This window comes from Meleagris gallopavo, chromosome 31 (assembly GCF_905368555.1).
Source record: "Meleagris gallopavo chromosome 31, MGAL_WU_HG_1.1, whole genome shotgun sequence".
NCBI classification, from domain to species: Eukaryota; Metazoa; Chordata; class Aves; order Galliformes; family Phasianidae; genus Meleagris; species Meleagris gallopavo.
The window spans coordinates 2,267,179-2,284,466 of NC_139434.1; the positions used below are offsets into that span (position 1 = coordinate 2,267,179).

General features: G+C 60.1%; 1 protein-coding gene across 3 annotated transcripts; it reads left to right on the top strand.

Moving 5' to 3' along the window:
- Nucleotides 1-253: 253 nt before the first annotated feature.
- RAPGEF3 (Rap guanine nucleotide exchange factor 3) lies at nt 254-13,803 on the top strand. Of its 3 annotated transcripts, none has more exons than XM_085212084.1 (27): nt 254-728; nt 5,434-5,487; nt 5,751-5,857; nt 5,961-6,082; nt 6,159-6,333; nt 6,563-6,647; nt 6,824-6,884; nt 7,132-7,208; nt 7,329-7,475; nt 7,988-8,097; nt 8,248-8,336; nt 8,752-8,830; nt 9,046-9,196; nt 9,279-9,355; nt 9,550-9,589; nt 9,692-9,773; nt 9,847-9,993; nt 10,071-10,168; nt 10,712-10,837; nt 10,938-11,119; nt 11,195-11,285; nt 11,862-11,912; nt 12,126-12,273; nt 12,370-12,434; nt 12,633-12,687; nt 12,775-12,846; nt 13,483-13,803. In XM_085212084.1, exons 1-27 carry the CDS (start codon nt 423-425, stop codon nt 13,599-13,601), a joined length of 2,916 nt encoding a protein of 971 aa, XP_085068210.1. In that variant the 5' UTR covers nt 254-422; the 3' UTR covers nt 13,602-13,803. The 3 variants fall into 3 exon arrangements, with proteins under 3 accessions (XP_085068210.1, XP_085068212.1, XP_085068211.1); XM_085212085.1 differs by having other exon boundaries at nt 256-728; nt 12,186-12,273; XM_085212086.1 differs by lacking the exon at nt 11,862-11,912 and having other exon boundaries at nt 255-728; nt 12,186-12,273.
- The last annotated feature ends 3,485 nt before the right edge of the window (nt 13,804-17,288 follow it).

Genomic DNA, 17,288 nt, shown 5'->3' on the forward strand with positions numbered 1-17,288 from the left:
CCTGTGCCTGCACTCCCAGGATCCCTGGGCCGTGTTCCAGGTCCCCTCCTCTGCCCTAAACCTTTGGATACCGGGGGGCTTCGGGTGTGTCACAGTGGGAAAAGGGACAGAACGTCCCAGGAGGGACGGGGACGCGTGGGGACACCGCGGTGCTGAGGGATGGGGCTGAGCTCGGGGCCGGGGGCGGCCCGTGGAGATGGGAGCTTTGGGGATGGGCTGTCCATAAAAAGGTCCCCGAGGTGCGCAGCGCTCTGGGTCCGCTTGGGAACGGGGGATCGAGGCATTCGGGGCGGGGCGGGGTGCGAGGACGGCCCCGTTCCCTCCTCCCATCCGTTCTCTCTCCGGGGCGGAGCGCGGCGGCGGCGGTACCGGCACCGATCCCGAGCCCAGCCCGGCCCGGCCCGGCCCCGCGGAGCCGCCGCATGAAGGTGCGCGGGGCCGGGACCGCCATCGCCACCGGAACCGGGACCGGGATCGGCAGCGAGGGGGAGGCGGAGCGGCGGGGAGCGGCTCCGCTGGGGACCCACTGCCGACGGACCGGGCTGGAGCGCTGTCTCGGGGCTGTCCCCCCCCCAGCGCCGCCGCCGGTGTCACCCGGTGGTTCCGGTGGGGACAATAAGCGGCTGTCGGTGCTGCTGAAGAAGATGCACTTGTTCCGGAGCTCCAGCTACGAGATCAGGCTGGAGGGAGAGGGGGGGAGCCTGCCCCGCATCCAGGGCATCCGCTGGGTGAGTGCGGGGACAGCGGGGGCTGTGGGTTACGGGGACACGAGGGAGGTGGGATACGGGGTTGTGGGGCAGTGGGGACAGTGGGTATGGGGACATGGGGAGAGCAGGGACCACGGGTGCTGACCCCACATACAGGATCTTGCATGCTGCCTGCCCCCCACCTCTGCGTCCCTCATCAGAAGGAACATCCCCAACCCCCCCCACCCCTCTGCCCCCATCCCATTCCACGTCCCTTTGCCAAGAGCTGTTGGCACCTGCTGGACAAATGTCCCCCGTGCCAGCCCCACGCTGTCCCCTCCGTGCTGGGGGGTGGCCCTTACCCACAGTGGGACAAACCTGAAGGAAAAAGAGGGAAAGCACTTTACAGGAACATCCCACCCAGCACCCAGGGACTGGGGGAGGTGGAGCCGAGCGGGACCCCCATGCTGGATGCAACCCTCTGCCCTTCCCCGCCTTCCCGGTGCCCTGAAGTCTGTGCTGTGCTTCCCTGTTCCCATTCCTTGGCTGTGAGCTCAGTTGTGCAGCCTTCAGCCCCAACCCCGGGCAGATTTGGCAGCAAAGCACAGAACGAACCAGGTGCCACCGTGCTCCAGCGCACAGCGCCCGGGCAGAGCACCCCAACCCACTGCCAGCAGGAAACACCTTCCCCACACCCAACCCCAGCTTCCATACATTCCCTCCCCAGCAGCTCAGGCCGTTGCTTACAGGAGAAACCGGTCGCTTGGCAGCAGTTTGGTGCACACCGCCACAGCCCCAACCCTCTGCGTTTCCCTACGGGGTAAAACATCCCTTTGCTGCCCCCTCAGTGCTGGGACGGGGGGGGGGGGGGGAGGCTGCAGCCGTTCACCTTCACACAGCCTGGCCGAGGACAAACCTTAAGGAACAAAAGGAAATTGCTTTATTCCGTCTGTTTGCATTCCTGTACAACCTCCTTCCCAAAGCAAAAAGCTCCCCCCGCTGCAATGGAACAACAGAAACCTCTCTGACTTTCTGTCCCTCTCCCCCTCCCCCCAACACAGACTTTTATTTTTTCCCTATCCTTGATGCTTTCCTCCCCCGAACTTTAAGGGTTTGGGGACTCCATGTTGGGTGTTTGCTCTCTGAGAAGCACAGGGCAGCAGCACATTGCAGCACTTCTGCTTTAAAGTGCTGGACTGGCAGAAATTGGGCAAAATAGAGCAAAATGTGAAGCGTGGTGGCACGAACAGCATGGCAGAATTGTGCCCCCCTCCCCCTCTCTGTGTGGTGCTTGGGGACACCTCCGGGCCATTTGTGGGGAAGGGGACAGAAGGGACATTTTCCCCAGTGTTTGCAGTTAGGAGGGTGCTGGGGCAGGGAGCAGGAATGAGGGTTGGGTTGGCTGCGCCCTGGGGATGCCACATCCCTCCTCTCCATTGCTGCAGCTCCTGGTGCACGGCTCTGTGTCACTGCCCCCCACCTCTCCAGGGATCTCCCTGGCACCGAATGTCTCCCAGCTCAGTGGGGTGGCACCAACCACCGTCCCCAATGGCTGCACTCACCCCACGTGTGCCACAGTCACCCCAATCACCCCATATGTGCCATGGTCACCCCACGTGTGCCATGGTCATTGTCACCCCATGTGTGCCACCACCATCCCATGTGTGCCACGGTCATTGTCACCCTATATGTGCCATGGTCACCCCATGTGTGCCATGGTCACCCCATGTGTGCCATGGTCATTGTCACCCCACATGTGCCACCACCATCCCATGTGTGCCACGGTCATTGTCACCCCATATGTGCCATGGTCACCCCATATGTGCCATGGTCACCCCATGTGTGCCATGGTCATTGTCACCCCATATGTGCCATGGTCACCCCATATGTGCCATGGTCACCCCATGTGTGCCATGGTCATTGTCACCCCATATGTGCCACGGACATTGTCACCCCACATGTGCCACTACCATCCCATGTGTGCCACGGTCATTGTCACCCCATGTGTGCCATGGTCACCCGATGTGTGCCATGGTCATTGTCACCCCATATGTGCCATGGTCACCCCATGTGTGCCATGGTCATTGTCACCACATGTGTGCCACTGTCACCCCATACGTGCCACGGTCATTGTCACTCCATGTATGCCACTGTCACCCCACATGTGCCACGGTCATTGTCACCCCACGTGTGCCATGGTCACCCCATGTGTGCCATCATTGCATTGAGGGGACAGACCCCTCCCAGCGGGGGTCATGGGGACAACTGAGCCCCTGGCCTGGTGCCTCTCCTTCAGAGCCTGCGGATGGGCGAGGACTTTCTCTGGAGCCGTAAAACCCAAAATAGCTCCTTGTTGTTTTTCCCCGGGATCCCAAACAAAGCAAAATGCTCACTGCCGGCCTTGGCCGCTCGCCCACGGCTGCCGGATTTCTGGAGCCCACCAGGATCCCTCCTGTCCCGTAAGCAGGAAGATGGAAACAGGCAACTCCTTCGGAAACGCTTTGGAGACGGCGGCTGCGGGGCTGCAGCCATCGGGGGGCTGGGAAGGAGATGGGGGGGGGGACATCCTGCGGGGCCGGACCTGGGAACCACGGGGTGCCATGGCGTGGGAAGGGGAGCTGGTGGGGAGAAACCTCAGCGAGCAGCCGTCCTTGGGCGGGTTTCTCAGCCTCCTTGGCCGTCCTTGCTTGGAGCAGCACCGTGGCACGTCTTGGCTCTCTGCCCCAAGGACGGAGCGGGGTGACGGGGTGACGGCGGAGGCGGCTCCGCTTGGGGACGGGCGCAGTGGGTGGCATCGCCCTGCGGGTCCCGCAGCTCCGGCTGCAGCCCGGCTCCGGGTTTGCAAACATTTGCTCGACAACCGTCGGTGCGTTTCCTGCTCGGCGGGGCGTCACGCGGCACGGGGAAAGTTTGCTGAGTGAGTAAGAGGAGGCGTCCCCGCATTGGTGACAGCGGGAGGCTGCGGATGTGGCCGGAGACCGCTGCGCTCCTGAGCTCCTTTACTTCTGCCCCTTCCTGAGCCTCTTGCAAAGGGCTGCCGTGAGCCCGGGGAAGAGGAAGAGGAGGAGGAGGAGGAGAAAGAGGGAGGCTTTGAGGTGCGGAAAGGGCTGGAGAAGATGGAGCAGCCTGAGAGCACCCAGCGGTGGGTGCCCGCCTCCAGCACCTGTCTGCACCCAGGCGGTGCGGGGTCCCCTCAGCTCCCTGCAAAGCAGTTTTATTTTGCATTAAATTCATTTGTTGAGGAGGATTCTGCAGCTGCTCCGCCTTGGATTCCTGCTCTGAGGTTTTCAGTTGCTTTGTGCCTCTCAGTGGAGTTGCTCAAAGCTTCTTTACCAGTTCAGGTACGCAGAAGATCTGGCCCAGAAGACTCTGAATTCCCAAAATCGCGTATGAGCGTTTCCCAAAATGGCCTTTTGAGCACCTCCACCAGCCCTGAGTGCTGCAGGATGTTCCCAGGGAGGCTTTCAAATCCTCCACAAACAACCTGAGGGCACAAAGCCTTGCTCTGGAGATGCTCCCAGAAGGATGCTCCATGTCGTGCCATAGAGCTCACGCTCCAGCTGCCTTCAGTGCACGATGAAGGGCTGTTGGGAGCTGGTGGCACAGCAAAAAAGGGAGAAGACAGCAGAGAAAGCAGAATTAGGAGGAAAAAAAAGCATTGCTGATGGCAATGGCCAAAAGGAAGAGCAGTGGTGGAGGACGCAGATGTGGCCATGGAGAGGGCTGAGCATCACAGTCGTTGTCATTCGGATGGAATATCCCTTGTGGTTGAACACGAGCTGCTCAAGTTTGCAGCGTGCAGAGCAGCATCCCTGGGCCCTTCTGCTGGAATCTGACGTCTTTTCCATCCTCCTCTGCTGGATGAGGCTTCAAAGCTGGAGGAGAAGCTCGGGGCTTTCCCTCGCCCTGCCCTTCCCGCAGGTCGCTCTGATGTCCTCTGCCAGCAGTGAGCACTCGCTGTGTGTCTCCCATCGGTGCCTTTGATCCCTTCGTGCAAAGGCTTTGCTTTAAACTTCCTCCTTTCATCCTTTCATCTCCCACCTCTCTCCCTTCGGCGCCCTCTCCCCATCCCGGAGTGAAACGTGGCTGCAGGGCAGGTTGCAGGGTTGGGTCCTCGCTGTGCACGTGAGGGTTGCTGCAGTGCAGAGATGTGGGATGCATTGAGCCACCTCCATCCCAGCTCCTCCTTGCTGGTTTCCAGCAGTGTCTGAATTGTTCTCCCTGACGCACGCTGGGCATTCCGTGTTGGTGTGGCTGAAATGGGCCAAAATAGAGCTGGAAGTGGGTGGTTTGTGGATGCAGGTGTCGGAGGGGTGGGCAGAACAGAGGCTTTGCCATGGTTTCAGGAGGACGGTGCTGGTGGGGGCTCAGGGAGGTGTGTGCACCTTCTCCTGGTGCAGAGCAGGTGGGGCTGAGTGGTGCGGGGAGTGTGCAGGAAGGGAGTTGGGAGTTAGGGTTCCATTGCACTGCATTGCTTTCATTGCATTGCACTGCACTGCGCTGCTTTCATTGCATTCCATAGCACTGCATTTGGGTTAGGGTTAAATTTAGGACTAGGGTTGCACTGCATTGCTCTGCATTGGGTTAGGTTAGTGGTTAGGGTTAGCAGTTAGGGGTAGGGCTAAGGTCAGGGTTAGGTTTACGTTGCATTCCGTTGCTCTGCAGTGCACTGTTGTGGATTTCATTGCATTTCATTGCATTTCCCCTTCTTTTGGGGGCCATCAACACCTTCTTTTTGCTTTTCCAGACCCCGCTTTTGGATGCTGAATCCTCCCTGGACTATGGACACAGCCTTACCCAGGTGAGAATGCTGCAGAGACACGAGTGTGGCATTCAGAGAAAGGCTGATGGGGGGAGAAACAAAAGGAAGGCTGTGGTGGGGGGTGGGGAGGCATGTCGGGACAGTGATCCTTTGGGATCAGCCATTCCTGGGACTGAGGATGGAGATCCTGAGGTGCTGGGATGGGCTGAAGATGGGCGCTGAGCAGGTTCAGCACAAAGGGGTGCAAGAAGCTCGCACTGCCCACACCCTCCATGCACCATAGAACCTCAATTCCCCTCCAGGCATCCTCGGAGAAGATCTGGAGAGCTGGAAAGCTCCTCTTCACCTACCTCAACAGCACCAGACCCAGCCTCATCCGGGACCATAAGCATCACCTGCGGCACCACAGGTGGGACCTCCAGCACCCACCCCACCCTTGGGGACCCTCGGGGGGCTCCCGGATGCTGCAGCCTCATTGTGGGCGTTTTCCTCATGCTTCCCTCTCTTTGCAGGAGGTGCTGCTCTGGGAAGGAGCTGGTGGACTGGATGCTGAATGCAGAGCTGGGCATCCAGACACGGAGCCAAGCCATCGGCGTGGGGCAGGTGTTGGTGGACGGCGGGGTCCTGACGCACGGTGAGGGGGTCCCCGAGGGCATCCCGGCTCACCCATGGGTCCACACCCCGGCTCATGTGCTCTTCCCTCCCCTCAGTGAAACAGGAGTGGCATTTCCAGGACAAGGACACCCAGTTCTATCGCTTTGCTGAGTTGGAGCTGAACCCCGAACCCCGCATGGGGCTGCGGGATGCGGAGGAGCTGCTGGAGGCGGTGACCTTCCTGGCACAGCTGGGGCCTGATGCACTGCTCACCATGGCCCTGCGCAAACCGTGAGTGCTGGGGGGCTCCTGGGGGGCTTCTAGGTGCTCCTGGGGGCTCCTGGGTACTCCTGGGGGTCCTGGTGGCTCGCTTCCATCCTGCTCCAATCACAGCTGGAGGTGCTGCAGATAGGGCATCCTGAGCATCCTTTCCCCCTCTGGAACTGGAGAGGATGCAGGAGGGAATCCAGGACTTTGAGATGCTCTCAGTGGCCACTTATCACCCCTGTCCCCCTCCCAGACCTGCCCAGCGCACAGAGGATGAGCTGGAACTCATTTTTGAGGAGCTGCTCCACATTAAAGCCGTGGCTCACCTCTCCAACTCGGTGAGTGTGGGCTGCACCCTGCTGCCCTCGTGCCTGCATCCATCCCCTCCAAGCCCTCCTGCATCCCACTGCCTCCCCTCCACGCATCCTCCTGCTCTCCTGGCCCTTCGCAACCACCCCTGAGTTGTCACCCTGCGTGTCCCCTCCATGCTGAGGGTGGCTGCCCCTTGCTGCAGGTGAAGCGAGAGCTGGCGTCTGTGCTGATGTTCGAGTCGCACCAGAGAGCCGGCACCGTGTGTGAGTGTGCCCACTGAATTCCATGTGCTGGGGGATGGGATGGCCCCTAGGACAGCATCCCCAGGTTGGGTGGGCATTGCTGTCCGTGCGGATGCTCCTGCTGGCTCCATAGGAGTAGGGGTGGATGGGTGGGATGGGGCGGATGAAGGTACTTTGGGGTCTCACCCATCTGGCTGTGGGTTGTTGTTGGGATGGGGGCTGACGAGGGATGCTCTGGGTCTCACTCACACCACTGTTTCCCCCGCAGTGTTCAGCCAAGGGGATAAAGGCACCTCGTGGTACATTGTCTGGAAGGGTTCGGTGAACGTGGTCACCCATGGCAAGGTAGGTGCGTCCCCACGCCTCCACCCCATCCGTGCTGTCACCTTGGTGCCAAGGTGCACCCCGTTTCTCCAATCTGGCCTGGGTCAGGTTCAGGTTTGGATTAGCCCTGTCCCCTTGCAGGGCTTGGTGGCCACATTGCACGAAGGGGACGATTTTGGGCAGTTGGCACTTGTGAACGACGCTCCCCGAGCAGCCAGCATCATCCTGAGGGAAGACAACTGCCACTTCCTGCGGGTGGACAAGCAGGACTTCAACCGCATCCTCAAGGTGGGCAGCTGGGATGGGATCTCCTCACCATCCCAGGACCTTCCTGTGGCTGTGGGACGTGGGGTTTGCTCTGGGATGTGCAGAGTGTGGTGGTTGCAGGGGGATGGGGTGCAACGAACCACCATGCAGTGGCAGCAGGGTGCTGGGGTGCAACGAACCACCATGCAGTGCCAGCAGGGTGCTGGGATGCAACGAACCACCATGCAGTGCCAGCAGGGTGCTGGGGTGCAATGAACCACCATGCAGTGCCAGCAGGGTGCTGGGGTGCAATGAACCACCATGCAGTGCCAGCAGGGTGCTGGGATGCAACGAACAACAATGCAGTGCCAGCAAGGTGCTGGGGTGCACTGAGCTGCCATGCAGTGCCAATGGAGTGCTGGGGTGCAAGAAGCTGTGTGAGCAATGCACTGCAGCCCGTGCTGCTTGCTGACAGCTGGCTTTGCCCAGGGATCAGCCTGGAGAGGACAGGCTGTGGTCACCAAGCCAGGCTGAAGGCTGCTTTCCCCATTTAGGACGTGGAAGCCAACACCATGCGCCTGAAGGAGCACGGGAAGGTGGTGCTGGTGCTGCAGAAGAACCTGCAGGGAGGCAGCAGCCAGCCGGCCACGACGCGGAGCAGCAGGTGACAGCAACAGCTGCCCATCGCCATCCCTCCTGCTGCAGGCACACTGCTGGCCTTTCCCTGAGCCTTCTCTTGGAGGAATTTGGGGGAGAATCGTGGCAGCGGCGATGCCAAAGCCGTTCTGAGCGCCGGGTCCTTGATGCACTTCAGGTACCTGGTGATGGCTGGGACACCGGAGAAGATCCTGGAGCATCTGCTGGAGTTCATGAGGCTCGACGCCACGCTCTACGACCCCGTGGGTAGGTGGGGGCTGCCCTTTTCTCTCCATCAAATCCCTCCTTTGGGCTGGGAGAACTGCAGAGCGTCTCCTCCCTCCTCTCCCACGTCCCCACACCCCCCATGCAGAGCTGCAGAACAGGGAGAGCCGGGAGCCAGGAGATGTCCCCAGCGGGTAAAAAATCAGAACTGCAGAACCAGCATCCAACCTCCTCCCCCCGCCCAACTTTTTATGATTTCCGTTCCAAAAAGCCTTTCCCTTCATTCCAAAAAAAATAATATATTTATCTCCGCATTCTTCTCAGCCCTTTCCTCGGCCTTTAGAAGCAAAACGTGACCCAGTGGGAGCTGTGAGGTGGAAGACCCCATGGCAACCCCACAGGGACGTCCCCAGCCCGGTGCGGGCGCAGCACAGCGGGGCTGTCTGCTCTCTTCCAGACACACTGCTGGGGGATTTCCTGCTGACCTACACTGTGTTCATGCCGACCTCGCAGCTCTGCAGGGCTCTGCTGCATCAATATCCTTCTGCTGCTGATGGGGGGCCCGTGGCATGCAGCCCCTCCTGCAGGGACCACCTTGGTCCCTGTCCCCTTAATGGGACATCGGGATGGCGGTGGGAACCCCAAATCTCCAAGCGAAGGGCGCATCCCCATTCCCTGTCCTTGTGGGGAGAGGGGTCCGCTCGCTGCCTTCACCCACATCCTCCATACTGGTGCCCTTAACTGGTCCCAGTTTCCGCGCAGAGCCACTGGATGGCTCAGAGCAGGAGAAAGCCACCTACTGCCTGCACAAGCGCCGCAAGATCCTGCGCCTGGTGAGCCAGTGGGTGCTGCTCTACGGGCGGCTGCTGCAGGGCGACCGCAGCACCACGGCTCTGCTGCAGGTACTGGGAGCACGGGGCAGCCCCTTGGGGTCCCCATGTCACCTCTGTGTCACACTGAGTGCTCCCCCTTGTCCTCCCGTAGAACCTCGCTGACCTGGTGAGCCAGGACCCTCGGCTGGGGGCCATGGTGCAGGAGCAGGAGCGGCGGCGGCCCCGAGCGTGAGTGCCATGGGCGTCTCCATCCCATAATGATCTAGTGCCACCTCTGTCCGTTGGGTCCTTGTGCCCTCGGGGTGACTGCAGACATCTCCATCCCATAATGACCCGGTGCCACCTCCATGCTTGTGCCCCCTGAGGGCGGCATCCTAAGCGCTGCCGCCCTCTTAACACCGCCTTTCCTCCTCTTGGTGCAGGATGGAGAATGGGGACAGCAGCATTTCTCCCCAGCCCAAGGTAGGGTCAGCCCTGAGGGTGTCAGGAACAGGGAGATGGGACCCCCAGAAGCGGGGTATCAGGGGGGTGCCATGCTTCCTACTCTCCCCTCTCTCGCTGCAGTCTCGGAGCTCCATGAGCTGGCTCTCCAGCCAAGACGAGGCGGCTTTGAGCAGCAGCTGTGCCTTAAGAGCCCAGGATAAAGGTACAGGGACTGCGGGCACACCCATGGCCACGCTCTGGATGTGGTCACAGTGCTGACACCTCCACCCTGACAGTGCCCTACGAGATCTACAGAGCTGACCATTCGTGCCTGGTGACGGTGCTGCCCGTCAACGCATCGGTGCGGGATGTGCTGCAGTCCCTCGCTCCACAGCTGGGATGGGATGGAGAGCATCTCCTGGTGAAGGTGAATTCATCCGGAGGTGAGCGGTGGTCCCGGGGCACTCCAGGGTCCCTGAGCTTTGCAGCAGCCCTGCACCCATCCTCCCATCTCCTGCAGATAAAGTGGGGCTGCAGCTGGACACCGTGGGGGTGTTCACCTCGCTGGGGCTCAACGAGCGGCTCTTTGCTGTCAGCGTGGAGGAGCTGAGCAGTTTGGTGAGCCGGGGGGGTGGGCATGGGATGGGAGGTGCTGGGGGGAATCCTCGTGTTGTGGTTCTGGAGCTGGGTTGGGCGTCGCTTTGCTCCATGTAGCACAGCTGCCGGCATTGCTTCTGGTCCTTCAGCTCCAGGGGGGTCTGTGAGGAGATGTGGGGCACCTGTGAGCTGAGATAGAGGCGATGGGTGGGAGTTCAGTGAGCTGGGCAGGAGGGAATAGAGGGAGACCCATGAGCCAGAATGGAGAGGGTTTGATGAGTGAGGGAAGGGGATCAGAGAGCCACGATGGAGAGGATGAAGGGGATTTCAGTGAGCCGGGCGGTAGGGGGGGCATGAATCCCGCTGGAGGAGGTGATTTCAGTGAGCTGAGCAATAGGGGGAGCCATGAAACACAATGGAGAGGATGGAGGGGATTTCAATAACTGGGCAGTAGAGGGGGACCCATGAACCAAGTGGAGGTGATGGAGGGCCATGGTGAGCCCAGCTATAGGCTCTGATCCTGGCTCTGGGTTGGGGTGTCCATCACCCCCATTCTGTGCGCAGACCCCCCACCCTGAGCAGTTGGGCCCCCACGTTGGCTCCTCGGACACGTTGGATCTCATCAGCTCCAAGGACCTGGCCAGCCACCTCACCGACCACGACTGGAACCTCTTCAAGAGCATCCACCAGGTAAGGGCTGCACCTGGATGCCGAGGTAGGGGGCTTAAATCCTCCAGGGTGATTCTGGGGGTCCCCCTGTCACATCCCCACCCATCCTCTGCCACGCCAGGTGGAGATGATCCACTACATCGTGGGGCCGCAGAAGTTCCACGAGGTGACGACAGCCAACCTGGAGCGAATGATGCGGCGTTTCAACGAGCTGCAGTACTGGGTGGCCACCGAGCTGTGCCTCTGCCCTGAGCTGGCCAGGAGAGCCCAACTGCTGCGCAAGTTCATCAAGCTGGCTGCACAGTGAGTGTCCCCAACGTCCCCTCCCCACTGGGACACGTTGGTGGCTTCCCCGCTCACCTCATCCCATGGCCGCAGCCTCAAGGAGCAGAAGAATCTGAATTCCTTCTTCGCGGTGATGTTTGGTGTGAGCAACACAGCCGTGAGCCGCCTTGCCAAGACCTGGGAGGTAACAGCCCATGGGCTCCTGCCACCTCCCCTGGGCTCTGCAGTGACAGATCCAAGTCTCCATGACAAAGATCAGGGGTGGCCAAGCTGCTGGGTTCCTACATGAGCTGCACCCCGAGGCCTGGGGAGGCGGGGAGCGCATTTCCCATGAAGATCAGGATGCAACTGTTGGAAGGGACCTTAAAGATCATGGAATCATGGGATGGTTGGGTTGGAAGGGTCCTTAAAGGTCATGGAACCATGGGATGGTTGGGTTGGAAGGGACCTTAAAGATCATGGAACCATGGGATGGTTGGGTTGGAAGGGTCCTTAAAGGTCATGGAACCATGGGATGGTTGGGTTGGAAGGGTCCTTAAAGATCATGGAACCATGGGATGGTTGGGTTGGAAGGGACCTTAAAGATCATGGAACCATGGGATGGTTGGGCTGGAAGGACCGTTGCTGCCAAGCACCCAGAGCAAGCAACATCACAGATCCCAAAGAGGGCTATTGGGATGGGGGGCTTGGAGGTGCATGGAGATTTAGGGGGGTTGAGCACGGTGGTTTGTGGGGCCATCCTGACCTCCTCTCTGTGCAGAGGCTGCCCCATAAGATCCGTAAGCTGCACGCGGCGCTGGAGCGGATGCTGGTGAGTGCAGCTGCTTCCCATGGAGCTGGAGGGTCTCAGTGATGGGATGGGGTTTAGGGGTCAGGAAGCAGAGCCGGGGGGTCTGTGCCTGCCCCATATCTCTGGGTTTACTGCCACTCCCTGCTGCCCCTGCTTCCCCTAATACACAGAGTCACAGGGATGGCACGGAGGTGGTGCAACGTGTGCTCCCACATTTGGGATGTGCTGTTCCAGGGCACCCCCTCCCCGCATCTCTGCTGTTCCATCAGCCCCGATCCCTCTGCCTGTCCCCAGGACCCATCATGGAATCACCGGGTCTATCGTCTGGCCGTCGCCAAGCTGAGCCCCCCCATCATCCCCTTCGTCCCCCTCCTCCTTAAAGGTGCGTACCACAGCTTTGTGCACGCAGGGGACTGAGAAACCAAACCCAGGGCTCACCCCAACCCCTACCCCACACCCCCATCCCCTCCTGTTACAGACTTGACCTTCATCCACGAGGGCAACCGCACGCTGGCTGAGAACCTCATCAACTTTGAGAAGATGGTGAGTGGTGGTGGGGGGCTTCTCCCCTTGGACCACCCTTTGGGGGCACTGCTTGGCCCAGAGCATCCACGCAGCATCAGCCGTGCTCCACGGTGTGGGTGGGGAGGGCAGTTTCTGCTGAAGCTGCAGGGTGTTTTCCCAGCTGGGAGCAAAATGGTGCTGGGTGGCAGCGAGTCACCTCTGTGCAACTGCCCACAGCACATGATGGCGAAGACGGTGCGCGTCCTGCAGCGCTGCCGGGGCCAGGCACATGGTGAGTGGGGCTGGGGGTGTCGTGGGGCTGGGGGTGTCGTGGGGCTGGTGGGCTGTCGCTCAGCTCCTGCTTTCTGTATGCACCCAGCTCCGCTGTCCCCACTGCGGAATCGCTCCCCACACCGACCAGAGGATGCCAGGGCCGTCAGGATCAGCACATGTAGGTGTGGGGCTGGGAGACCCTGGGTTCTTAATGAGGTTTACTCATTAAGTGCATGAATGGGGTCCACTGGTGTGCCTGTTGTTCTTTAAAAGTGGAGAGATGCGAACACTGGGATGGTGCTGTTGGTGCCTTGGCATTTCCAGCTGGGCATCACTTTGCCCCATGGAACACACCTGTTCCCATTTTCTTCTGTTCCTTTAGTGCCAAAGGGAGGGGTGGGAGGTCCTGGAACTGAAACCATAGAGGTGTTGGGGGGATTTCGTTGAGATGGGCAGTAGGGAATAGAGGGGATCCATGAGCCACACAAAGAGGGTTCAGTGGGCTGAGCTAAGGGTGACGGAGGGGAGTCAGAGAGCCACAGTGGAGAAGATGGAGGGGATTTCAGTGAGCTGAGCAAGAGGGGGGACCCAAGAACCCAACTGGAGATGACGGAGGGAGTTCCAACGATCTGGGCGAGAGGGAGGATCCATGAACCAAGTTGGGGTGATGAAGGGAATTGCAGTGAGGTGGGCAGTTTAGGAGGACCCACAAACCCAGCTTGGGGGGGGACAGAGGAGGGTCGGGCTGGAGGCAGAGATGGGGATGTGAGCAATGAGGAGGGGGGTCTCACGGAGCCCATCCCTCACCCTGCAGGCTCGGAGCAGTCGCTGAGCGTGCGGAGCCCCGTCTCCACCTGGGCGTATCTGCAGCACCTGAAAGCCATCGACAGCCAGAAGGAGCTGCTGCGGCTCTCTCGAGACCTGGAGTCCTGATGGGCAGGAGGGAAAGGGAGCAAGGACTCAGCAGGGACGTGGCACTGTGTGTCCTGATGGCACAGCAGCCCGTGGCTCTGCTATGGGAGCCAGACCTGTCCGTGCAGTCGGGAGCCCACGGGGGGCTGTGGGCAGGTGAGGCCATGGACAGCAGGGTCTGCAGCCCCCACGCAGTGAGCAATAGAGGTATTTTTGTATGCAAGGCTGTGCTCACCTTATTTCTCCATGCAGCAGCCAGCATTCGCTCCTTGCACTGTCGGGGTGCCCTGGATGCCCCCAGCACCAACGCTGCCAGCTCTGGGGGTGCTGCGCTCCATCCCTCTGTCCTGTTTGCCCCCTGGGATGTGCTGTGTCCTCCATCTCAGCTCTCTGGAGCTGCATGGACCCAGGAGCACAGCTTGGGCTAAGCTCAGCCACCTGCGTGCCTCAGTTTCCCTACATGGACAGGGGAAGAACAGCAGCAGAGATGCGACAGCATCTGTTGTGGTGGGAGGAAGTGATGGAGACGGGGATCAGATCAAGCTGTTCCCAAGCCCTCACCCACCCCTCCCTGCCCCTCTGGCTGTACATGGAGCAATGATTGTCCCAGTGCTATAAGCAGGAGGAATGGGGCTGTGGGCTTCAGGGCTGATCCCTGCCCCCAAAGTCTTCCCATTTTTGCAGGGTACCAAAGGACCAGAGCACTGCTGAGTTCCACCTCACAGTCCATGGGGTTGGGTTGCTTACAATAAAATTCCCCATCACAGCTAAGAGAAGATTCAAATGTTGCAGCCAGCTCCAGGATGGGACATGGGGTCCTGGGACCCCCCTGTGTCCATGCCATGGCCCTTGGGATCCTCTGCTCCTTGGTTCTGGGGTTGTTCCACCAGTGGGGTGGGCATGGGGTCCGGTTCCCATTTTCCTTGGTTCCTGAGTGAAGCATTTCCCCCTGTGAACCATTTGGGATCCAGGTGTGACCCGCACAGATCTGGGCAGTGCTGGGCACTGTCCTCAGCTCTGCCATAGGGCCATCCTCCTGCAGCCACACGCAGCCAACCAGCCCAGCTCTCAGCCCCCAATGCTCAGCAGCCTCTGCACTCCCCAAAACACTCTTGAGGTGTTTGCCCTTGGGTTGACAGCACAGGGCACAGCACAGTGTCAGTGCTGGAGCAAGTCCCGCTCTGCTAAACATCCCCATTTGGAAAGCTGGGACCAGCTCTTATCACCCCGTGTCCCCCTGGTTTTGGGCTCCAACTCCTGAACACATCCAGGTGAGCTGGGGCAAAGCAGAGCAGTGATTTCCAGCCATGTGGCCCCAAACCAGGCAGCCCAGAGCTCCTTCCATCACTTTCTCCAGGTTCCTTGCCTTCAAGGAGCCCTGATGTGGAGGAGCTCGTTTTGGGGAAGGAAGGGTTAAGTGGGAGCTCTGTGCTTTCCAGCTGGATCCCAGCCTGCGGATTACCTTCAGCCTGCAGATCTGCTGCCTGGGGCCCGTGGTTGTGTCCCAGGGCTTCTCCCTTCCTCCTGCAGACACGATGCTGGCCCCAACATCAGGCTTGGCTGCAGACATCTCTGCTCGAGTGGAAAAGCTGAGCCCTGTCTGCTTCCCTTGGTTCAAGCGCCCCCCATTCCACACACTTTCCATAAGCTAAACCCACACTGGGGTTTCCCCAGGAGCACCTCCTCCTTTAGATCCCATCCCACCAGCAGTTCCCATGGGGAGCAGAAGCCCCACAAGTTCACTGTGTTCCATGGGGAGAAGCTCTGGGTACAAGAGGGCAGGTGCTGGGCTCCCACCTCCTCCGTGGGGCTGCTCCACATCCCAACATCTCCTCCTCTTCCTCCCGTGGGGCTGAAGGACCCACTCCCCACCCCAGCATCCCGGAGAGGAGCAGAATGGACGCCCCATGGCTGCAGCCAAAACCCAGTGCCATGGTATCGCTCTCACTTCTTGCAACCAGGAATCTTTCTTTCTTTTCCCTGTTTCCTCCACCTTTGCTCTTTGTTGGGCATTTTCCCCATCAGTGTTGAACAACTGGCATTAATCAGAGCCCAACCCACGCCGGGTGCCTCAGGCTGATGGCAAGCTAGTCCCAAAGCAATTACAGGCATGAGAAAATCCCAAATCTCCCAGCATCTCCCAGCTTGGTCATGTGCAGGGTGTGAGAGGCAACCCGTGCACACTCAGCTCATGATGACACCAAATCATCCCAGAAAACAAAACTGCTGTCAGCACGGACGTGTCAGCGGGGTCAGCAGCTCGGGGAGGAAGATAGGAAATGACAGAGGGGTGAGAAGGACGCCAAACCTTTTCCTCGTGGAACTGCTCAGCTGTGTGCCAAGGGGTGCTGTGGGGTGTGTGGGCAGGATGGGTGCTGCTGGAGGGGTCACAGATTGCATCCACTGGGCTGGGTGCTGCTCAGAGCAGGGATGTCTGCTTGGGGTTTGCAGGGGGGGGTTGTGGATCCTGCTGGTGGTGATGAAGAGGGGATGGGCAGAAAGAAAATGCAGCTCCCAGGGCTGCGTGCAGGGCTTGTGGTGGGGCTCTCTGGGGAAGCACAGGCAGGGGGATGCAGCACCCAATGACACCAATACCCACCCTGATCCCCCATGGAGGTGAGGACCCTCCCCCCATCCCCCCAAGATGCTTTCCCTTTGCTCCACAACCGTCACCCTGGGGAGGTGCAGACAGAGAAGTGGAGCAATCTCAGGAGCTGGAATTACCAGCCCTCCTCCCACTTTGGGCAGGCTGTAATTAGGACGCACACATAACGAGTTCTGGTGAAGTTGGGGTGCAGCCTGCAGTGAGGTCCTGGGTTTCACCAGGCTCCTCCCTCAGCTCTGGGGACCCGCATATAGCAGAGAGAGCTCAGCAGCACCCACATCACTGCCAGAGAGCTGAGATGCTGCGAAGCACCGGGGTGATGAAGGCCTTCATCCTCTTCCTCGGGGTGGGAATGGCCTTGGGCTGTGAGTACCAGAGCTTCTGCGTGGGGAGGGGGCTGCACTGGGCTGAAGGAAGGGGGGATTTGGGGAGTGGGGAGCTCAGGTGCACCAGATGATCGGAATGGGGTCGGATCCTTCCCAAAGAGTGGGGGATATTTCCATGCTGGAGGGTTTCCCTGGGGTTTCTGCTGGTGATGGAGTGGGGGCTGTCCTTCTCTTGGCTGGGTTTGGGCATGCTGCTGTGCTCTCCTCCTGCAAACCCACCTTCCCTCTGCTCCTTCATCCTGGGGGAGCACTGAGGGTGATTTCTCCACTTCCTTACCCACAAACCTCCTTCTTGCTGTTGGATCAGGGTGGTGGAGCCCAGCGGTTGCGAGGCACGACACGAATTTGGGTGTTTTGCCCATGTCAAGCACCAGCCAAAGCTCCCAGAGAGCACAACTCAGCCACACAGCCACACCAGCACAGCTCCAGCGCTCAGACTGGAAGCACACTGGGATGCCCTGGGGCTCCCAGCACCCCGGGCTCTCACCTGGCTTCACCTTGAGCCAGCTCACACCTCAGGCAGTGTGAAAGCTGTCATCACCTCCCTGTGCATCACCAGAACTGCCGGCAGCTTCCAGAGCTGCGAGCATCCTGGGTCAACAGGGCAGCACCTGTGGGACAGGTCTGGTGGCAGCGGGTTTGGTCACCCCATCGGTCACACAAGAGGTGCTTGTGGAGCTCAGGGACCATCCTGGCAGCTGTTGGTTATGTTGTTGA

Coding starts and splice junctions, on each gene's coding strand:
- RAPGEF3 (XM_085212084.1), top strand. CDS start 423: ATGAAGGTGCGCGGGGCCGGGACCGCCATCGCCACCGGAACCGGGACC. Junction 9,774..9,846: donor CTTAAGAGCCCAGGATAAAG/GTACAGGGACTG, acceptor CCACCCTGACAG/TGCCCTACGAGATCTACAGA. Junction 9,994..10,070: donor GAAGGTGAATTCATCCGGAG/GTGAGCGGTGGT, acceptor CATCTCCTGCAG/ATAAAGTGGGGCTGCAGCTG.